This window comes from Dermacentor andersoni, chromosome 11 (assembly GCF_023375885.2).
Source record: "Dermacentor andersoni chromosome 11, qqDerAnde1_hic_scaffold, whole genome shotgun sequence".
NCBI lineage: Eukaryota > Metazoa > Arthropoda > Arachnida > Ixodida > Ixodidae > Dermacentor > Dermacentor andersoni.
This window is the reverse complement of record NC_092824.1, coordinates 109737916-109761886: the sequence shown is the minus strand read 5'-3', so window position 1 is coordinate 109761886 and position 23971 is coordinate 109737916. Positions and strand designations below refer to the sequence as shown.

Sequence of the window (23971 nt, the reverse complement as noted above, 5' to 3'; positions counted from 1 at the left end):
ATAAGCCAGCTCTAAAACTCCACCTTATAGTTGACTTCAGACCCTGTTATGATGAATATGATGACGATGAATTAAGTATAGCATTAAGTATTCAGCGGTTGTGCCCAATATTATTGGTGATTGTAAGATATGTTTCTACCAGAAAACACTGAATTACACTGCAGTGTAGATACCAGACGACTAGGAGCGTCTGAATATTTAAATTTTTTTGAATACCAATAGAATACTGTAAATTTAATATTCTTATTCGCACCAACTATTCAACAACTCTAAAGAATTTTGTATAATATGAATATTCGAGAAAAACAAGTTGCGTATATTGCTTTCCGCCCAGGAGCAGACGCGATTCCTTGTGCATGTTTATATTTAACCCACGTATCTGGCCCCAATTTTCTGCAACTTAGAACGCTACTGCGAGTCTGCGCAATTAAGTGCGTAGTGTAAGCTCCGCCGCCAGACGACAAAGCAGTGCGCCAAAGCCACCTTCTTAGTGGCAGGGGGCACGGGTATAGCTACAATGGCCCAATCAACAACAGTGATTTCCATATTTGCGAGCCTGCAAATATGGCGGTCAAGATGATATGACGGTGCAGATATGACGGTCAAGATGAGTGCTCGTCGGGCACCTATCTTGACCGTCAGTACAGCGGATCGCGTTCCTTTTCATACCATTTTTTTTAACACAGAGCGATAGGCGATACAGTGCCGCATAAGTGTCTGAGGTCAGCCCTGGAGGTATGCATATTACGACGCTTGCGCGGATTGAAGAAAAAACACAGCTTCTGCTTCGCATATGCTTCGGTGCTACCTGCGCTCATGGGCTTACTACCATGACCAAAAATGCGAATAATAAAAGCAGGTACAGTATCCAAAGGCTCCTAGTTAATGGGAATTCGATTATGTATAATCCCGCACAGGTTGGAGAGACAAGACAGTGTGAAACACTCAAATTTCTGGATTAAAACAGAGTTCAAAAATTCGTACTGTTAAGATTTTTTGTCTATTAGCCTAGTTTTTACCGTTGGCCACGTACTTTCGGCTTCTTATTGTCAACTAACTTACTAATCAACGTGTCTGTATATCGTTGTTTGATATTCGATTCAATAATCGAAGGTGAATACTCAGCATCGATTCGATTCGTATAAAAAAAATCGTATTCGCACACAGCAACACACCTCATTTTGGTGAAACTGTTCTTCGTCTTGTTCCTCTTGACCACTGCGTTCATAACATGGCGTGATTTATGTTATGGCCTTTTATTGGTTTTTGACTTCTTGTACTGAAGCTTTAGCTGTATCAGCAAGAGTACCCTGATTGTATGGAAACGTTTTCACAGGTGACCGCAAAGCAAACGTCGATGCATACCTGTCTTCCAGAACAGCTCACAATCAGGACACTTCTAAACAATTAGCTTTCAGATAAGATTACACACTCACAAGTTGCATGTATGAACCCACTAATGACTCCTCGCACGAGAGAAGGCACGTTCAATTCAATATTTGGTCTCCCTTCTCTTCCACAGTGCGCAGCAGATGCGCTACGTGCTGCCAGAATGGGATCACGACACAAGGTTCAGGAGGCCCATCGACAAGGCTTCGTCTCACCTCATCATCTCTTCCACATACAGCCGTAAGCTTGCTCCAGCAGGTCTAAGAGCTGTTCTTTTCTGTAAAATCTCTGACGATTTCGATCGATGAGTGTCTACTACTACTTCAATATTGGTACTACTGTGTTCCCCTTGAAAGACTGTTGTCGGGCTTCTGCACCTACGAGAGTGCCGATATAAGCTTGTAGGTCGGTCGTCATTGAAAGGTATCTGTATAGCACAACAAAACAAGGGCACAAGAATAAACGAAGACGAAGACAAGCGCTATCTACAACGAAAATTTACTTCCGTGTTGATGATCGCTCTGCACGTGGTTTTTGTGGGTACAAGTACGACCGATCCCGCAAGTAAATTTTCGTTGTTGAAACTTAGCGTTTGTCTTCGTCTTCGCTTCTTCTTGGCTCCTTGTTTTGTTGCGCTATACAGATATCATTCAATGATTCTGCACTTAACCTCTTCGGACAAAAAAATCCACAGCTCTCACGCAAAGAAGGCCTCGCGCATTTGTACTTCGTGACGTGAGGCACGTGCACATTATGGGCAAGAAAGTGGCAACCACTGTCAAAACTCTGGGAGGTTCCCAAAGCGAGTTTCGCTTGAATAACCTTTAATAATACGTACGTAGACCGAGTCCTTTATCACCAATTAAACATTTCACAGTAGCCTGATGGCAAATACAATTTCCGCATGGGCAACCACTTTCTTTTCTTTTCTTTTCTTTTCTTTTCTTTTCTTCAGCTTTAAGAAGCATTACATTTTTTTTATTCACTGAATAAGCAGGAGCGTACTGACCAAATGAGGAACAAGTAACCGCCAGGCAGAAGTCTACCTGTGTTACGATTTAGTCGCCTACAGGACCGAAAGATCGGGGCTGCAACACTTCCCCTTTTCGATGCAGCCAAATACGACTACGGTGGCATGACGTCCTCTGTGCTGATCCGCTCGCACGACAGCTACCTGCCACGTAACATGTATATCATGCTGAGGGACTACAAGGCTGGCCACAACTTTGACACACTCACCCTTCAGTTCGAGAGCTGGGGCATGGACAAGACCTTCAATCACCTCCTGGGTCCACAGCCCGGATCCACGAAGAACCTTTGGAACTTCATGGGCCGTCGTCGCATCCCGCGTGATGCATCGGCTAAAGAACGAAAGGAGATCGAGGACTCCGTGAGTGTTTTAAGGCACTGACTAATTGATTGTCGACGGGACAAATCTTGTATATATGAAGTGCCTAATCACAAGCTGATTGAATATTGTGTTGGTAGCTTTGGAGTGTTCTGACAGTGCTATGAATGTATTGAACGCTTTAGGGTTCTATAACTATGATGCGCGTCTCTTGTAGCGACAACCGGACTTCATGATTGCCTGTTCGCCTGTTCGCTAGCCTGTTCGGCTACGTAGTAATGTTGAGTTGCTCTCTCACACGACATTTGAGCACTGCGAGGAAACGCTGAAACGTTAAAGATTTGTCGCGTTTTGGGCCCTGCAGTTGTCACGGCAAACGTTTGTAGCCTTTGAAAGACATTCTCGTATCGCAATCTGTCATCCTGTCATTACAACCGACGCGATCTTGTACCAACGAGGGCAATTTCTGTATTTACGAGTATAATTGTAGGTGTTGCGACAGGGCCAATTTTGACGTGACTACACAAAATTTCCTCGTTCCGAAATTGTTAATTCTAACAAATACCTACTTATGAAGACAGTCATTGTTCATTGCACGTTTCCTTATATATACCAATTACCAATCAGGGTTGATATGTATTTGTAAAATTGCACTGAAATGCATTGTGTTCGTGCTTATAATTTTCCACTAAAAGATTTACTCTAGATGGGCGATAACATTATATTTTGTTTTGACTTGGTTTGCACGAATGATAAAGAGCGCCATTGTAAGTTCGCTATATTTTTTTCATGATTGGGCAGGACAAGACCTGGTACGTGTGTTAGTCTGTTTAGTTTGCGCCCAGCAAATTCAACAGCTACGCTACAAATTGAGTGCGGTGTAGCTACCTCTTGTGCCTTCAGACCTGGCTTGAAGTATGACTTGTTTCAGGATTCTCGCAGACGTCTTCAAATCATTAGCAAATATTTGTAGACATTTGCATGGTCAATCATGTTTTTTTTCCTACTTATTCATTTACTTCTGACACAATTTACGCGTGAATACCAGTGTGCGCTAACACATTTTCTTTTCTACTTGGGTAACATGTTTAGTACCAAGGGAGGAGGACCGAATCGAGACCTTGAACACGCTCTAGTATATGTATAAGATAGCCGCAAATGTGCGAACTCCCACTCTTTCTGTGTCATCACCCGCTTCGCTCAGTTAAAGGTGGGTTTTATCGTCTTCTCTGCAATGCGCAGCTGCACATCGCCGACCGAGAGTACGACCCGATGTACGCACGTCTCAGCCTGTCCATCTTCGGAAAGACTGTCGACACTTATAGCATCGACGAGAACATCTTGGCCACATTTCAACAGAAAGGTTGGCAGTTTCACTATCAAGTTGCAAAATGTGGTAGTGTGCATGTGAGACGTGAATCGGTTTCTATTGTGCCCTTCAAAGAAATGTTAGCTTAAGGTCTGTTCTTGTCAGAAAACAAATACTGTTACCTATCCTGCACGCCTTTCTTGTCTTTAACGTTGCGCGCTCGGTAATTTCAAGTCGCAAACGACATGCACGTTATGAGCGTGACGTAGCATTCTTCACACCAGCAGCGGCGCAAGCGCGCATTTTTTTCTTTTCAAGAAATGAAACGCAAGCAAAAAAGACGATTGTTACTACTTGGGAACTTGATATGATCCAAATCGCGCAAATTATTTTATACTGTATTATCTAATGATAATTATCTGGAGTACCAGTTAAAAACAAAATACGCAAAATAGTTTACCATGAGGAAAGCTTCAGAAGGTTGGTTTCAGTGGCACCGAAAAGCAACGTTTAGGCACGCGCCACCTTACATGATCGTAGTGGAAGCCGGGTTTGTCCAATAAATTTTTACCCACCTCTGACTCATGTACTGACAACACTCGCAGACCGCTTCATTTGAAACGTGCGCCTCTTAGTTTATTCTAACTAATACAAAGGAAATCAGAGCGTGAAATGCGGACCACTAGGCTATATTTAGTGCGATATTAGGTGAGCAGCTAATGCTAATCATGCTCATCTGAGCTATACGGCTGTTGCCTTATGAGATAGTGAACTGGAGGGTTAGATAGCTTGATGGAGGCGAGAATTTTACGAGGATATGGATAAGCTCGATTGAAGCTAACCAGATATGATTGGAGACCGCTGAGAGGTATGCCTTCAGATGATCTCAATAGGCTGCTACAAAAGATTACTCTAAGAATAAAGCATGCCTTCCTGTGTTATTAACAGTTACTGTTATCGTTGTAACGTAAACGCGCATGCGACCTCATATCTTCTCGTTTGTTTGCCTGGCAGCGGAAAACACGCACAGGAATATTTTTGCAGTCCATGATAATGTGTCTATGCACATAGTCTCTTATTACGAGTACGGGTATGTCTATGCTAATGCTGTCCGCGGCTACTACCAAAGAATGAAGACACATTAAGTTTGTATTTCACCGCCATAGCAATCACCATAGTTTCCGCACTACATTATACACCTTGTGTATATCCGTCAGAGGTTGAAGTTCGACTTAAAGTAATTTTAATACACTTATAGATTGACCTCGCGCGGACCAACTCAAATCGGCTTGGGTGTGAAACGGTAATGGCAAAAACATCCAGCAGCACATTTCAAGTGTCAATTGTATTTTCATCAACAGGTTCTCGCAAGTACGAATCGGGCTGTACAAATGGGCAAGCGCTTTTTCTAGAAATAGTAAAGTATCGCGAGCTATGTTTTTCAAAATCGGTAAGGCAACCAACGCGAGTCCCAAAGCATCTTGCCCGTTCAGCCACGATGAGGACAAAGCAATACGCACGCATGATGTTGGGACACGCCATGATAGTGAGAACTGCTCCAGTCCAACCAGGTTAGAATGTGCGGCGTTCGAAAGCAGATTTTACGTAAGTCTTCACCTATAAACGACATATAGGACATAAATTTAGCACTTAAACGCCTGTAGTAGTCCGACCATAATACGGGAAATGCGTTACTCAGCATCAGAATGATATATCATTGGGCTAACTTGTTCGACATCTTCGGAAGGGAGTGGGGAAGCGTCTTTTCTGTCCAGTCTGTGTCTTTCGGTACCACATCTGCGCTCTCTCTTTCAAGAAATATGGTATAGCATACTCGAAAATAGTAAGTTGATGGCGCTACACCGGTTTAATCTAATGCTTACCATGTTACTTCCCACTGTACTACGCTCCTTCAGATAAACCAGAGGAGGCCGTTCAGAAGTTGTTGGGCGCCGAAGTCCGCAAGAAGTACTTTTACTTGACTAAAGACGTGACTGTGCTGATGCCGAGCGAGCTGGGCGTGCCAGTCATCTTCGACTTCAAGCAGGCTGAGTTCATCTACGGAAAGCGAGAGAAGATGGGTCTCACTCACGGCGACAACGCAGAGATCAACTTGGACATCAAGCGCCACTACCTGTGAGTACTTCTGCGGTGAATCCCTAAACCACGGATTTGATTGCGCGCCAAGACGAGTGTAGAATGCGTAAACATTTGCGACCCTGCGACGAACTTTGTGTGACGATGCACCCGTAAATAACTGTGGCATTCCATTGTGAGAAAGCCGCAGCAAAGGCTCTGAGCAATGCGGCCGTCCGAACTCATGGCTACTTTTCTGTCTGTTACAAATCTTTATTCGACCCTAGTGGCGTAGACATACAAGATCATTCAGCATTTGCACCACCGTTAGCAGGTTTTAAGGCGATTATCATTACTCAAATACTTCACAGACATTCCGGTTTCTATATGCCTGTGGGTCAGTCTATACAACCGTTCTCCCGCCTACCTGGGTCGCTGGGTATTCCGTGGTGTTATTGGTAGAGAATCAGGTGGCCGTGGCGAGGGAACTGGGCTCCAAAACAACTGTCGTACTAGCTTGGGTCACTGATTATGTGCTATCAGGTAAGCGGAACGCTTCATTTACAAAAAAAAAATAATCATCGAATTTGTTTGCAGTGCGTGACAGAATATATTTAGAGAATCCTGTCTTATTATATATTCACACGCGCGCACCAGGCGGACTTTGCTGTCGCGCTGGTAGATGGTGCACCACGTGCAGAGAAAAAGCGCGTGAGAGGAACCCTGCTGCATACACACCTTTACACAACGCGTCTCTGCGGAATATTGTGTGCCGCTAGGTTGACTCAATGGTAATCGCTTTACCGTCGATATTCATGGAGAGATAGGTACTCCCACAAGTTTCCGTAGAAATACTTTGCATAAATGCGAGCCGTACGGTGAGCCGAGTATGGAAGGTCTTAGTTGAATCATGTGCCCAATGATGGCGGGTATACACCGGTCTGCAATACATTTGGGGAAACAGCGAATGTATCTCACAGCCGCGTTTACTCGTGAGGTACCTCGTGAGCAGTCGTGATCACAAGTGAATCGAATCTTAAATGCGTGCCGAATGGATTTCGCGGTACACCTTTCGTCCTGTAGAATTCTCTTATGTTCGGCATAGCTTCCGAGTAGCTAATGGCGCTTTAGCTGAAAATTCCGCGGCGTTGCCTCCCATCTCTAAAACGAAACAGTGGAGACGCCATTTGGACACCATTTTGCGTAACCCCACCAAACATCAGTCTCGTTTTAAAGTGCTGCTCTTAGGCGCCCGTTGCTGCGTGTAGCGCCGGCGTTTATCGGCGGCGTAACCGTGCGAACGAGCGCAGCGGATGAAACACCGAACTCGAAACGCAGCGGAGGAGGAGAAAAGCGGTGAGAGCGAAGTGAGCGCGAAGACGAAAGCGGAGGAGGAGGTTGCAGCAAAAGCATGAGGTGGAAAGCGGAGGAAGAGAGTGTGGAGAAAGCCTGAGAGGAAAAGCCTAGTGCTACGCAAGACGCACACTGCGGCGACGATAGCTACGAGATGGCGCCAGAGTAGCGTGCGGCGGCTGCTGGGAATCGCGCCCACGCGTCACCCACGCGCTGCATTCTCGCGCTTTCCCACATAGCAAGGCAGGCGGGCCACACTTGGCTCCGCTTGAAACATGCCCCACGAGACAGATCGTCCGCGCCAGCCACTATAACGCGAAATGAATATGCATATAGAGCTGTGCTCAAATATCGCCTTAGGGAGTTTCGTAATCGTTGGTGATTTATTTATTTTGTTCAATTCCCCCCACCTTTCGAACAGATACGACGTCGCGTCCAGCCAGATGTTCGGCTTCGCGCCGGAGTTCACCAAGTTGGGTATCGGAACTGGCTACAGTGCGAGGACCGTCATCTCCTGGCCGCTCGACCTCAAGGCGACCCTGGCGCCACTCGAGGGCAAGCTCAGCCTGCGCCGACCCCTGCACCTGCCCTGGAACGTTATCAACCACAACTTCCTGCCATTCACGTTCGTCATGCCCTTTGACATTAACACTGATGCATCACACGCAATGACTGAGTTCTTCAGGCTGGCGAAGCCTCTCTACCGACCTGAAGAGCTGACCCAGGTAAAACATACACGGAAATAATTTGAAGCGTGAGCATTCCTCAGCTCATCGTCAGCCTTGCGTCTTCCGTCGCCGAGCGCTGCGCAGACCTCGGCAACGCGCCAGAAGGTGCTTCCATTGGTAGAAGCGCAAGCGTTGCCGCGTGCGCTTTCACCAATGAAAGAGAGGAGTTCTGTCACGTGATGAAAAGCTTAGCTCCCTGGATACCACCACCAGGTGCTGTCCTCCGCATATCACGGGCGGCGGAACCCAGTGACTGCGCCCTCGGTATTGTGGAAATTTTGCCGCGGCCACGCCGCGGCAAAGCCTCACCTTTTCCTTCATGAGTCGGTGGCTCTACGAGCGTTTGCCGCCACGTCAGATTAGCCTGATGGCGTCTTTCAGGGACGCCGGCGGCTCTGTAAGCGCGCTGCAGCGCTCCCGTCTGCGCCTATGCACGCTTAATGCTCGATCAGCACTCGATCATCGGTGAGAAGCGTGGTAGATTAAACTAATAAGCTGGAAAGTGCCCTGTAGCGTGAATTATCATGGAGGAAGCAGTAGCTCAAGACCTCCAAGTGATTCGGCTAGCTCGAGACTGGGTGCAAAAAACGGCTAGCCCGCTGCACGGCTAACGCTTAGGGTGGGGTTAATAGGGCAGCCATCTTGCGAATGGTTCAGATCTTCCCGCCCAGGTGACGCCGCTTCGTCATTATTGAAAAAGGAATGCCCTTTTCCGATGCAGCACATACGTGGCATTTGATGACAGGCGGCCTGTCTTGGTTGAAAACGCGCCTCTCTCCCTCGCCCCGCACACCCATACACGTTTTGCGATGACTGCTGCCTGACACACCAATTATCGTTTTGTTCTTTAGCATGGTTTGAATACGAGTATAACTGAAAAATAATATGAGAAATTCCTTCTAACGATTAACTTTACTGCAGGACGTTTTGAAACGCTATTGGTTCAGTGTCTATTTAGGAATCAAAGAAGGATGAAGGAACACGGCACCAAAAAAAAGAGAGGTTGCCTGTCCGCCTGAGTGCTATCGAGACAACGAGACATGCCCCGAAAAGATCAATGCGTCCATATCTTATGTTGTCTTCCTTCTTCCCCTGTTTTTGCGGTGGTCTTCTTGACTGTCCTGACGCACTTACCCAACGCCTGTTCTAGGTGGCTTTGACCAACAATGCACAGAAGACAATGTATGACTTTTATTCATGGTTGTGAGAACAAACGGCAGAGCGAAGTTCTGCTGGCCTCACCATGATGGCTGACAGTGAAACATCGGCCAGCTGGGATACAGAGTACATAGTAGACAGGAGAGAAAGTGATGGAGCAACGAGGGAAAGAGGGACTGCTTACAGTGTTTGAATTATTCACAAATGATGAGCAAAGTTCCACACTCACCCTGCTGTCGTCATGAGGTTTTCTAATACACACGTAGGGACAGCCAGTTACAAAGCCACGACTGCTCCAGAACGTTGCGCAGGCTCTGATGAGCCGCACGGAATGAGGTATTTGCGGCAGTAACTCAACGCACTCTCACATGGACTGTCCAGAGTTTTCATGTCCGGCGCGACAAGTAATTTCGCCCGGCATGCAGGCGGTGGACACAACGCCGCAAAGGCACTTTCATCTGCTTTTCTTTATCGGAGGCTGTTCGCGCGCATGTTTAAAATTTGAAGGTATCGCGTCAAGAAAGCACGTTCTTGTAGAGCAAACTTTGTTATTTCCGGTTTCTTCTTTTCTTTTGAAGGCTTCTTTTTTTTTTGAAGGCAACTTTCTTTCAGATTCAAATTCGCAGCCTTTAACACTGCTAGTTTCGCAGTAGAGTGGAATGTCACTTTCAGAAGATATTCTACAACTAAAGTTTTCCTTCTTTAATGCCATTTATTCGGGTACATGCGCAGTTCGACCGCCACTACTTCGACGACACCTTTGGCGTCGGCCTGAACGTCAAGGGCCACTTGATCAGCAAGGGGCTGCACCGGGCCGTGCGCGAAGTCTACCACGAGATGTCATGTCGGGAGCGCTTCTACTACATGGCCGTCAATCCTCACTGGCACCCACGTGACATCAAGATCTACGCCCTCCCCGCTGCCCAAGATCCCACCACGGAAGTGAGTCAAGAATATTTCCACATGAGAAAAACAAAGACAGAAATGAACACGGGAACCCCCGCTGTCTCGGATTTGGAAATAGAGCGAGAGGGCTATCTGCGTAATAATTGCAGGTTGTCATAACAATCGGAGAACTTTAACTGCTTTTTCAGCGTGAGGTTCACGCCTTTCTAGGCTACTATTTTCCCTTTGCAATGTTTGTTCTTGATTTGCTGTACATGACAATTCTGAGATTTGGTAACTGCAGAAACGATAAAACAGTCACCTGCGTGACCGGGTCACTGAACACTTCTACGTGTGATGAAAAAAAGAAGCCGCAGCACAATATACACGAGCAGTGACGATTTTCACATCAGGATTTTCACATCAGATGTAAGAGTAAACAGTACCTGAAACACCGAACGCTATGGGTTGTTAAATCACTAGCGTTTCAACTCAGAAATTATCTCGATTTTACGATTCCTTCTGTAGCCCCAGACATCTTGAACTTTATGAAAACAATTGGTTCATTATTAAACGTAAACATCTGCAAGGGGAATATTTTTTGTTGAAGTAAGCATGAAAAACATTAATGAGATCCATAAGAACACGAACAAGGTGAGTTCTATCAAATTCAATGTTACATAAATGTGTGAAGATCTTACGACAATATAGAACAGGCGGATGATCCCCTTCAAATTTACACGTTCATATAGCGCAACTTATTAAAAAATGAGGAGAATCTTCATAAGTAAACCAGGTTGCAGCAAGAGGCAGGGAGATCAAAAGAACGCGGTTCAAATACCCTGCCTCGCAAACCACATGCTATTCTTTTGTAGCTGTTATTTCCTCGAATGTCTCAGCAGGGATTCTAAAAACTGACCTAACATGACTGCTTCTTTGTTAATATAAGATGCCCATTTTAACATGAAATACTTCAAAACGTTTTTTAGCATGTAAATGTAGTCTAAGGGGGCTTTTTTGCTTTCTTCTATTGCAGCTGTAAAAGAGTGTTCTGCCTGGTCAGGCAATTGTAAGCCTCAAGCAGAGCCCCCTCAGGCTAATTTTCCAAATGAGCTTTCAACAAATGAATACATAACGGAAACAAAGAGAACAGGTGCTAGATATTGCGCCACCTTGCCAAGCCTAATCAGCACGCAGTCATGTCCAGTTCATCCACAGTTGGCCAACTTTGAAGCATAGCCTTCTTGAATCTCTTTTAGCTGGACATCGACATTTCGTACAAGTTCTTGGAGCCAGATGACGAACGGCACAGTCACTTCAACGTGCACGACCAAATCGCCGACGATCCCGAAGTGCCGTCCACCCACGTCCTGAAACTCGATGTCAACTTCAAGGGTGAGAGCAAGGAGCGAAAGGCCTCCGCCGAGTTGCGGTACTCTTTCAACCACGACCTCTTCAACCACAAGCTGCAGTTCTTCTACGACAGGACGCCGTTCAGCCACGCTGACACCGAAGGACTGAAGGTAAGCCTTGCAAGGCCGGGTTTATCGCGGCTTCCTTAAGCGCACTGAACGGTTCACAACCATTGGCAAAAGGAAAAAGTAGCACAATTGAGCTCACGCTCTTTTACAGCATGCGCGATAAAAATGCAGCAACCAATGCAAGCGCTTACCTTTCATGGCCCCGTTTTCTTCTGCTCAGTTTTCGCTATCGCATTAGTATTTTACAGTGTGAAATATGTTATTCCAGATCCTGTCCATGTGTGACTGGTAGTTTACCAAACAATCCATTCTCAATATGCTGGTTGGAACAGTTACAGAAATTATCGACTGTTTAACTAATGTACCCCCAGTGACCTTGATAATGTAAACGCAGATGATGTATAACCAAATTGGGACTTTTTGGTGATACTTTTTCTGCCACTGCCGCTTTCAGTAAATTCGTTGTATGCACCGCATGCGCGCAGCGTGGTAGTTGGTACAAACCGCCGGCCATATACAGGGAAGGTTTCTGCAGACTTAGATCGTGCTTCATAGGATCAGAAGAAAATTTGGATCAATTCCGCTTCTATTGTTTATTTTCCCAAGTCCTTTTCATGTATATCGTCAATGTGTTTCTATTATGAGGCGACGGCATTATGACTATGTCCTCATGCAGAATTCTCAAAGAAATCCTCGCCATAGAACGTGCAACTAAGTTTCGGTCGTTCATAGTACCAGTTCTCTCAGCATAACAGTAATAAAGACAATGAATAAAGGGGGCGGCGAGTAAGTCTCCTAGCATTGCCAAGAGGGCATTATGTGCTGTGCAGAATTTTTCTTTTCTGTGTGTGTGCGCATGTGTGTACCTTGCGGTCATAATCTCAAGATACTAATAGCGTATATGCGTTTAAGCTTAACATTATCTCTTTCTTGTTTATTTTTACGTTGCACTTAGTGTGCACGCATTCTAACTTTATTTGATTCGTTCTTTTCGTGAGCCTCGCACTTTAGTGGAACATCCCGTCATTCACCACTTGATTCATTTAATTGTTTTCAGGTTATTCAGTAGTATTTACATTACTCATAACGCCTTATTCTATATGGTGCGTCAGCTAATGTTAACCGAGCGTTTCAACCAAAAAACATGCAAAATACATGGTGCAAGATACGATCTCTACAGTTACGTTGTTCGGTCGTCAGGCCTCTGACGACCGAATATAGTAGGTTTTATATCTGTGTTTCGCACCGCCATTTTCATTATTTTTTTTTTCGCTCAGCAGCTTGGCTAACGTTAGCTGGGAGACACAGTATGTATAAGTGAAATGGTGTAGCTAAAGGCACGCGCTCGTAACCTCTCTTACTGATCCCCGTAATAAAGCTATTTATATAAGTCTGGAGTTGGTGGAAAAGATGGGTATGGGCTAGAGCTCACTGAAGAAAAAAAAAGTTACTTTCCTCACATTCACCTCATTTCTGCAGATCTGCCTGGCCGCATCGGCGAAGTTCCCCAAGCCCGACTGGAGCGTAACTAATCTGGCTACGTTCTACGCGGGACACCACATCGACGCACACCTCGACGTCCACTACGGAAGTACCTGCGAAGCAGGGTCGAGTGTAAGTTTTCCGATTCCCGCAGACCAGGATAAAACTTGAACCGGAGGCCGAGGTCATTGGGACACTGTTGTCAGCAAGATCGAAGTACGACAAACAAAGCTACCGCTACTTTGTCATCTCGTAAAATTGATATGTACTACCTCGAGCCTTATCAAAAGGAACGCCCAAAGTGCGTTAAAGAGACAATTGTGGCTAAACACGCCAGCCCTATGTAAAAGTGGTCAATGGCACTCAATCTTCAAGTGCAAGACAGCTCCTTACATACAAACTAGGTAAGTTAGAATTCGCACACCACGAGAAATCTTCAGTGGGAAACAAATTTTATGTTTTCCTTCAGTGCTGAAGTCTGCACACAGTCGTTCATTCTGAAACACTTCGTTAATAATGAACAAGAATAAAGGGGTTTAACCGAAGGGCCCGATTTTCATTACTCATATCATACGAAGCCAACAAACACTGACCCCGAGGACAGCTTATATCTTGTAACCTTTAACTGACATATCTTTATCTTTAACTGACACCGAGGACAGTATCGTTAATAACGAGTATAAAAAAAAAAGTCTCGTTGTTTAGAGCGAACCGCTTATGGGTTCTTTCAGCTAGGCGGCAAAACACCTTGAAAAAAATATTGGCAGACTCAACTCACGAAAGAAAACGTCGAGACGAGATGCACACTGGCTTGACTCTAAAAAAATACTTCGGAATTGAAGCAATAAACGTAACCCCATGAGAGTACAGTGAGTGTTCGTCGAACGGAGTCCTGATGCTATAATTGCCAAAGAACCATCATCACGCCACTGAATTAGATTAAGGCAGCAAAATAACCGGCTATGCTGCAAAGATAGTTAAATCTGCGACACAATGGGGTCGTCACAACGGTATAGCGAGTGACGTCCCCACTATTTCGCTTATGGAGACGCCGTAGTCACGAGCCCCGGTTTATTATTGTCCATTTAGCTGCCAGCAGCAAATTCTAGGTACAGAACTGAAAAACTGAAATATGAAAACCAACAAATGAATTTTGCACGTAATTACATGAAAGTACTCCGTGTAATGGTGCTATAGTCGGTTTCTAAGCAAGGATTATTCTTATGTGTACGTTTTTGAGTCTGAATTAGGCCACTGTTACAAATGCAAGTAGATCTGGAAATGATACAACGCATTGCAGTAGTTTCGCAATTGCTCACCTTATATATGTGAGAACTGTATAGTGCATCGATGCTAAATTAAGAAAGCAGTAGATTCGAGGTACACGTCTAGCAGTCTTAAATTCGAAAAAGCACTTTGGCTTTCATTTTTACTGCCAATAATCAATCTGCCTTTATTTCGCCTTAGAAATGCAAATAGAGCTGAAAAAGAGCACCACTCTAAACTAGTTTAGGCACATCGGTGTTGTAGAAAAATAAATTCACAGACGATTAGTCTGCTCCATAAAGCAATATTTGAGCGCAGATCTAAAGGCGTTTTCATTTCGCAATACATTGAGGCAAAGAATTTGAGAGATACATGTAGCAGAGTCGGCGATCGTAGAAAATCTGATCTGCGGGTCAAACGCGTCGGCCTTTAAACTTGACTCGTCGAAGGTTCCAGTATAATAACTGGCTACGCGAGGCTTCGAGAAAGTACTACAAAATGCGTGTCACGCATCTAATCAGATTACAACATAATCGCAAACAAGCACAATCGAAACAATCGTGAACGAGACCAAACCAAGAAAGCCAAAAAAGCGCGAGCGAGAGCTCACGCGAGCAGAGGATTAGTACGAAACGAGCAGTGCGGCTGAGATCAGATACGACTACGGATCGGGCGCTCGGGAGAGTCCACATGACACCAGTTTCCGGCGCGCACGTCACTCGAGAGGCCGCTCTCATTGGTCTCCGCCGTTCGCGACTCGAGTCTCATCTCCCGCTCCGCGTTAGCTCTTTCATCTTCCGCTGTTCTCGTTCGCTCGGCTACGCCACCGACGCCGACGCTCCTCAGAGGAACAGTCGCCTAAGATCTGCGCTCTAAAAACTGTTTCAAGAAGCGTTTAATCCTGTGTGAAGCTATAGTAGCTCGTTATAGTCAACACATCGAAACAACTACCCCAAGTTTACTTGTTCTGTAGATCGCAGAGATGCTTCTTAACTTTGTACTCTTTTTCTCTAAAAACAGATCACGATTAACGGCAAGTTCACACACACCGACGAGGACGAGCAGCAATTGGCAGCCGCGGCAGAAGGCAAGGCAGTCGGCAGGAACAGGTTCGGCAGCACGTTCCTCCACTGGCTCGCAAACAAATGTCACCAACATCAAGAGAAGGGCATCCAGTTCAGCCACTACTGTTACAGACTGCTCCGTTACTCCAGTCGACTTGGCAAATTCACCGCAGACGTAGAATGGAAGAACTACAAGTCCGTGAGTATACAATGCCACCATCTTTTCCAAGCGTTAGCTTCATTCAGACAACGCAATCTTTCAACTAATCAACGCCTTATATTTCAAAGCACGGTTGGTTACAGACTTCACCGTATGCGGCTAAAAAGGGTGTAGTGCGGAAGAGTGTGATTCGGAATGGGGTGAAACGTACTCTAGCCGACGATCTGCGGCGCGAGCTTAGTTTATCTTATACGTCGGCGCTTCAGCCACTGTGTATCCCACAGCTGTCTTCGTGCCATCAACGAGAATCTAGGGCGCCAGCTCAGTTCCTCTTGCTTCTGCGCATGATCCACTGCGTATCATGCCACTATCTTCACCGAAGTGCGGACTGCTTGTCTTTGCCTCGTCTTTACATGGCTTAAGTAATTACAACCTGCTGCAAGCACTAAGCGGAATTTTAGCGCATTTCAACGAATTGGATCATAATTGTAGATAGTTTCCACCAGAATAAGTTTGTCCTGAATACAGAGTATTATATAACCGGCATAAGAGTGTGTGGGCGCACACATACATACATACAAATACATACACATACACGCGCGCGCACGCCACAGACACGCACACGCATGCAGCAGGTCCCTAAGGATAGTGTAGCGTTTAATAGCGTTGGTCCTCAGCAAGTCGGTATCAAATTCAACGTAGTCAGCCGTTTCCTGGTTGCACTTGAGAGCCAGATATTTTCTGCTAATTCTGACGTTGACGACAAATGAATTTGGGGTTAGACGAACAGATGTTATGATAATACCTTGTGAAAGAAGATGCGAGCTGGGGCCGACAAGCAATATATACTTCTCTTTATCTTTCTGCTGCGTTTACTCTATTGTACTATACTCCGTGGTTCGGGCTAATAAACCATCGGACCCTTACACATTTTCGGTAATGACCCTAATATACATTATTTCCCTAATTTATGTTATCATCTTTCCAGGTCGTTTACTGGTCTTCGATCGCCAACTTCGTTCGCCTTTTTTTCTACGCGCGGAAACACATGGCTTCGAACAGGGCAACTGCGTCCTCTATTATCTCTAGATAGATGGTCTAAAATGTTTCAAATCATTAACTAACAGCATTTCTAGCAATCCTAACAGGACACAGTCGTTGAAATGCCCTTTTCATTATTGTATAAGAGGCACAAATCCGGCACCTTAAATATGTGCCCTTCATTCAAATCCACTTCGCATTTACGTCGCTCGTACTCTAGGAAACATCGTATGTTTGTCCTCGAAATTGCCTTTCGAACATGCAAGTCACGTTGAAAGCACGTCTATTTTGTCGCTGCTTTGTTCTGCAGCTGCTGAACCGCTTGGCACCGTACTACGCGAAACGCTACGCGTACAAACCCTGGAAAGCGGGCTTCCTGGGTGTGGTTCGCTCGTACTTCACGGGTGACCATGGCAAGCTCCACGTCGTCTCTCAAGTTCCATGGTGGAGAGTCGATGAGAAGCCATACACCAACATGATCGTCACGACCGAGGACGGCCACCACCACGAACACTGGGAGGTGCCCACATTTAGCAAGATCCTCGAGCCAAGGATCTTCTCGGTAACCGGTTACTCGAATGCCGCGGAGTACTCCAAGCTCTACAGACACAGTAAGTGTTCCGTCGGAAGCCTAAATCTTGAGGTGCTGCAAGCCTCGACGTTTAGGTGCTGGCCCTCTCGAGCGCAAAGATGTCGGGGCAAAGGGTCGATCAAACCAATTTGGCAATACGTAGAATAAATCAAGGAAATTCTGTTTTGCGGAAACCCGCAATGTGATGGAAGGTTCCTGAAAAAAAAATCCTCATCCGCCTGACTTTAGCACGAAGGTACAAAGGGAACTGACATGGATTATTGAGACATTTTTTTAGATTCCTTTGGGGTTTCTTTGTCATATCTAGCTGCAGTCGGGTGGATGACAATTTTCTCTCCTATATTCAATGTCCCCCTGCTTCTAGCTCTCGAATTATTTGGTCTCGCACTTCGATTTGCTAACTTCACCAAGAAATAATTCAAAATGACAACTCTATCAGGCAGGCATTTCAGCATTATCAAGCAGGCAGGCAGGCAGGTATTTTGGCAAAAGATGACAGCACCTCTTAGCTTTCCGTCAGGGACATTCAAGTAGATAGTTCGTGTATCATAATAAAAATGTTTCCCTCTTTATGTCGAAATGGTGCTACGCACAATGGAAAAGGACAAAGACAACGCGATAGCTGAAATCATTTGCGCATAAGCTGCCTGTGTTGTTTGCAAGGCGTTTTCAATGCTAAAAAAGAATGCTATACTTTTTCAACATAAACATGAGGCACTTTGCGAAGCCACGGAATTGAGGTGGCGCTTCTGCAAAGTATTATACAAGCAAAAAGGCCGACAATACCTTAAACATTAGTTGGTAAATATTCCTTCCTAAACCAGCAAGCAGTGACGAAGCGCAAAAGTGCAGTATATTGCACCTACTCTTTTTGCCTGAAGTTTTGAAGACAAAGTCTTCTGCGCCGACTTCATGCGGGTTCTGCCTGTCTGGGATATGGCTATCTATATATGCAACCCATTACAAAAACGAGCAATTTTGTTGCATTGCAAGGTCGTAGTGAGTCCCAAAAGGTACCAGACTGTATGCCTCAACAAGACAAAAATACAGAATTGGTGACCGATCGAGTAGGCAGGATCAAAAGTACCGACTCAATTACCATCAATTTAGTAAAAATTCACCCACATGACAACATGGATTGCACTCTCTCCCGGATAATATCCCTTAGCCTCCTTGTCAAAAAAAAAGAAAGGTGTATCAACCAAACTCGACGCGAAAGAAGACAACGTCGTAGTACACTCTCGTCCAATATGAAAGGGAACACCTCCTCTGTATTCAACCTATTCCTGCTAACGTGCAACTCAGAACCTGACTCACAGTTATTTGTTATGTATTGCTCCTGTTGAGAAAACCTGCACATGCGACGTTACTGCATTAAAAGCAAATACTAGGAAATTTACCGGCTTTCAACATAAATCTGGTGCTTCCTTCCATATTGGAGGACACTCCACAAGTGTGTAAACGAAACGAATCAACAAAATTGAAGTGAATAACAGAAATCGAAAGTCCAGAAACAAATAAGATCTGACAATGAAAGAATAATTTGCACAATGCAATATTATCATGCAATTATGCAACATATCACCATGCTTATTGTCCCAAGTTCAGCATATATTAATACATATAGCAGGAAGGTCGATCTTTCGCGTTTTCTTTGGTCGACACGCCTTTGTTTTCTTCTTTTATCCACAGACATGCAGCGCGTTTATTTACTTTGTATTCTCTCTTATTTCTAGTTTCATGGGCCTTTTTGGTCAATATTTACATATCTCACAGCACCGTCAAACCTTTTTTCCGCTTCAGAGTACTGCGACCTTCAGTCTCACAGCGTGCGCACTTTCGATGGCACCGTGGTCCACCTGCCCGAGACAGACTGCTACAAAGTGGTCGCCCGCGATTGCTCGCCCAACAAGAGGTTCCTGGTCCTGGCTCGCGCCACGAACAACCCGACGCTCACCAAGGTGAGGGTTCGGCCCCAGCGGCCAACCTAAACGCGAGCACAATTCATTAATTCGCGTTAGCTGCTCGTCGATAAGCCATCTCTCGAAGTAAGATTCAGCAGGGAACATCATATATTCTTAATTACACATCTTTTACCGCCATCCGCGTCACATTCGTGTCTTTGACAGTGAAGTCCAAAATGCCGCAGGGAGATGAAGACTTCAAGTCATTATACTAACCGAACAATAGACGCCTAAGTCAGGAGCCAAGTTACGGCAATGGACCTGTCTTTGTCAGTGTAAGACAAGGGGAAGACAACTTTCTTTGTGGAAGCGCAACTTTGGAATCCCTTGTACGGCTACTTTTCATCACTATGGCGGTGAGGCTGCTAAATCAACCTATTTCATTGCCTGAGAGGCTGGGCCATTAAGGATTGATAAGCACTGATGAGTATCCGCGCAGATGTATGGTTGTGTCTGGTTAATAGCCAGTTTTGTGTTGAGGAGCTCACCTTTGAGTTTTGGACGTCACTAATATTCAGTCCATGCACTGTTGTCAGAGCATGCTTAATCGTTTTTCGCCAAGCGTGTCATGTTGTCAATGCGCGTCAATTGCGATTTACGCGAGAAGCAACCTCTATCGATTGAAACAACACATGCAGCTGCGTGAACAATCAGTCCGCGTTGAACGAAAGACGCAATTTGTTTCCCCCGGAGTCATATTAGCTTATATGCCTCCTGGTTGTCCCGCATGACTGTTAGTTGAGTTATTTCCTTTAAACTCGGCTATTGTCTAAGCTTCCTGGGTAAATACTCGATCGGTATTGAAACGCAACCCAGTCAAACGTGAGCGCCTCCACTGTATAAAACTGTACTTTAAGTTGCATACGAGTAATAAGAAGTTCAAAGCTTCGCGTTAGGCATCAAATACTGGAATTCTAATCGTTTATTGGCTGCTCAAAGACGACGGAACAACATCCAAATGTCTAAATAGGGCAGCCATTGACATGTCGTTTTGAAACCATCAACCTATATATAGCATACTATAGGCCGGCAATATCATGAAGACATCGAAATGCTATCGACCACAGCCTAATCACGTCTGCTGCTGATTAACGGTGTATCATCCCAAATGCAATTAATCGAATCTATTCTCTCTTTATGCAATCGAATGCAGGCGGTGAAGTTGTTCATCGACACCACAATGATCGAGATCCTGCCACTGGACGGTGAATCCGGTCTGGTGGTGCGCGTTGACGGCAACAAAGTAGACATCGCGGCCGAGCATCCCTACAGCCACACCTCTCACGACGTTGAGCTGTTCAGGATCAAGAAGGAGGCCACAAAGTGGTACAAGCTGGACTCCGAGTCTTACGGCCTCCACTTGGGATTCGGCGGGAACATGCTCGTGGTCGAGGTTAGTAAGGCAATCGTTTTTCTCTTAACAACCAGGATATTATAATCTGAGAAAGCATCTAGGTTTAGCTGACCTTCAATAACTAGAACTCGTACAAAAAACGAGCAACACTCTGAGCGCCCATTGCGACTGCTATATCGGCGTCGGAGAACCACCGGTTGCCGACTATTTTTTGTTTTTCTATATTTAATTTCATGTATTGAGAGGCACAGTTGAAACGGTACTCTAGGGGAGAGTAAGTCTTCTTTCAATTTCAGGTTTTTCAACGGCCTGGTGTTCTGCTCTCTTTGTATTCTTGAAGTACTCTTATCGGATAGCACGTTGAAATGCAGCCCTTGTTTGCGCATAGGTGCGTGAAAAGAATAATGTTTTCTTAAACTGTCACCCGTACATCATTTGGCTTTATAATTGAGTATTTGCGGCATGCGCCACCCCGACTGAAGTGGTCTAGGTGTTGTGCCTATAGATATCCAATTTTCCGAATCCAAACTGGAATGGAGTAGTTGCAATTTACGGTTGCTTCGTATATTTAAAGCAGGTAATTATGACCACTCACGGTACACTCGGACATTGTCGTCGACAGAGTGAAGTGTCCTTTGTAAGGCGACCGCCACCAATAGTCTAACTGACCACATCCCTGCTATGGCCACCTTCCTAAACATGCCGCGTTGCAGGAATTGCCTTAGGCGCAAACTGTATATCTAAATGTGCCGTGGAACAAGCGAGGAATAAGCAAGGCGCGATCTGTTTGCTATAACTGAATGTGCTCGAAGTTAAAGATGTACCAAGGGTAACTAAGGCCTCGAATATTTTTGATGAACACGTATGACAAGCGAAGAGTTCACGAACTTGAGAACATTTTCTTCGCGAATAGCAGATAAAAGGGCACCTGACATTGATCGATGTGGTTTTACGCACCATAGGAACAGAGCAGCCATAACAGATGTCCTCGTCGAGTGGTCTTCAGAATACTTTTGATGACCATGCACCTATATAGGGTAAATGAGCGCGAAGCAAAAACGCGATGTGCAAACTTTTGTCAGTTTTGGACCCACCGGAATGTGTCTGCTGCTTCTGGGATTCGAACCTGAGCCTTCAAGCTCAGCAGCACAATGTCATAGATGTGAGCAAACGCGGCGGTTCCTCGGGACCTCATAGTTCCCGTCGGCCCCCGATTACAAGGTGTTCACTCGTGACGAGAATCATATCTTGAGCGGCATTTACAGAAGATACATTTTGTGATTACTGAACCTGGTTTTGAAAAATAATATTTGGAATTCATTCAAGTTAATTCATCTTAACCCACATGAACAATTTAATGTTTGCGCTGAAAGATTCATATTCTATAGCGCCTGCTTCGACTTGACCTTTGATCGAAGGCTATGGAAGGCTATGGAACGCTGGTAAACGTTATCCTTCGTTCTTATTTTTTCAGGTGGCTACGTTCTACCGTGGAAAGCTGTGCGGCTTGTGTGGTGACTACAACCTGGACAAGAACCACGAGCTCTCCGGCCCCGATGGCCACCTGTACAACAACACGCTCGAGTTCGCCAAGAGCTATGTTGTACCCAGCGCGGACTGCCACCCGCCGGCACACTAACTGCCCTTGGCGGCGAACGCTGAAATCGAACATCACACCATTACAACGAGCACACTTACAGCAAACTCCTAAGATTAAGATGCAGAGAGCCGAACTAGAAAGAAGTGGTGCCTTCTAGCTTTCTCTAATGGGGTTAACGGGGGATAGCTCTCAGCTGCTAAACTTTCACCAAAATGCAATCGCGTTAGTCCACCATCTATGTATTATGTAAAAAAAAGGCAATAAAGGAAGAAGTGAAAAACTGGTCATTCAGTGTTCATTTTTAGAAAGCACGTGAAATATTGTCAGAACTGTCTATCAACGTAGCGTCGAATTTAGCCTAACGTCCAAATATTAGTTATCGTGCTTACCTGATGAGTCAACCTCGACAGAGAGAGCCATTCCCGAGAGAACATGTGACGCTGCCATCAACTACAGTGGGCTAAATCTGGTAAGTGTCGCTGGTTTGAGAAATCTGCAATAAAAGAAAAAATGTTCGAAACCTTCTCTAAGCATGCCGGCGCCCTCGCCTATACTGGTTACCTACCCACCGCTTACAACACAGGACATCACTGAATATTAAAGGCTCGCAGAAACGGATGAATAGAGGAAAGACTCATCAAATAAATAATTATTTATTAGTGAATCATATAATCATTCAATCAGTCAATCAATCAGAAAAGGCCGCAGACTTTCGTAACCTTACAGGATCTCAACCCTATGTTCCCAGTGAAGTTGCTTCTTTCGAGCAGTTGCAAGAATTTAAGTAGCCTTTAAGTGAATAACATACTTAAAACAATATTCCACATCTGATTGGCCCGCTTGAACCCTTGCCCACATATAAAGTTTTCGAGTGGTTATTAGAAAATTTCTGCAAAGGCAGCTCATTCATTCACACCCATGTTACTTGACCAGAACATTAGCCATATTCCCCCGCCCCTTTCTTGCTAAACTTGATGTGGGTTGCGTTCCCAGTTCTCTCCCGGCAGCGAGATTAATTCGGCTTTGTTCGTAAAGCACACTTATAACGACACATATCACTTGCATACGCATTAAGAGTTCAGGCGATAATTAGACCACAGACTTTGAACTTCGCCTTGATATTGCCCAAAACCTACCCCTCATTTATGACAAATATAAACAAGGCACCCGGTACACATCACCGAGGACACAGAGAAAACTAACTACGAACATTGCAAATTGCATTAAAGAAAGAGGGAAAGCGAAGGTGCAGTTAATATTTTCTACGTTTCTAATTAAGCGAGGAAAGTTCATGTTTCGGCACACGTTGCACTTAACCTGACCCAATTTCGACTACATATATACTTCGGTTAACATAGAGTTATCTCGTGTCATTGCGATGCGTAGTTGACAACGGCCATGTTACAGCTTCTGACGCTTAGCTTCACCTTTCTTTTTTTGCAGACGCTATATTTGATCCACGTGCTTTTAACTTCGCAAGTATGTTTGCGATTGCGTTCTCCCCATTTATCTGAAGTTACATTTTTGTGGTTATACCTAGTTCTGCCAGGGCAGCGGGCTAAATCTTGCGCCCCTCCTAAAGCTTTCATATAACGCGCTGGAGCACTTGAATCTTGATTTTTTAAAGCCGCATTTATTCAAGACACTTAGCTTGCGCATAACCCTGAACGTGGCCCTTATTTTCGCCAAATATAAACATGGTAAAACGTAATTCCCTCTCG

At 45.1% G+C, this 23971-nt stretch overlaps 1 protein-coding gene and 1 long non-coding RNA gene across 2 annotated transcripts in view; one reads left to right on the top strand and one right to left on the bottom strand.

The window, feature by feature from the left end:
- The window catches only part of LOC126539448 (vitellogenin-6-like), a 41829-nt gene extending 19294 nt beyond the window's left edge, over positions 1-22535 (top strand). Inside the window, exons 13-25 of the mRNA XM_050186284.3 lie at positions 1523-1629; positions 2505-2779; positions 3980-4100; positions 5963-6182; positions 7897-8200; positions 10094-10303; positions 11506-11769; positions 13207-13341; positions 15496-15738; positions 17051-17351; positions 19136-19293; positions 20450-20689; positions 22125-22535. Of these exons, the coding sequence (XP_050042241.1) occupies positions 1523-1629; positions 2505-2779; positions 3980-4100; positions 5963-6182; positions 7897-8200; positions 10094-10303; positions 11506-11769; positions 13207-13341; positions 15496-15738; positions 17051-17351; positions 19136-19293; positions 20450-20689; positions 22125-22289 (2743 nt within the window). The 3' untranslated portion in view covers positions 22290-22535. The remainder of the gene's footprint in view (positions 1-1522; positions 1630-2504; positions 2780-3979; positions 4101-5962; positions 6183-7896; positions 8201-10093; positions 10304-11505; positions 11770-13206; positions 13342-15495; positions 15739-17050; positions 17352-19135; positions 19294-20449; positions 20690-22124) is intronic.
- Positions 19232-23971, bottom strand: part of LOC129386931 (uncharacterized) — a 38392-nt gene continuing 33652 nt past the window's right edge. The window contains exons 2-3 of the long non-coding RNA XR_008614258.1: positions 22640-22743; positions 19232-19319 (exon numbers count right to left, since the gene is read on the bottom strand). This is a non-coding gene — a long non-coding RNA (uncharacterized lncRNA). The remainder of the gene's footprint in view (positions 19320-22639; positions 22744-23971) is intronic.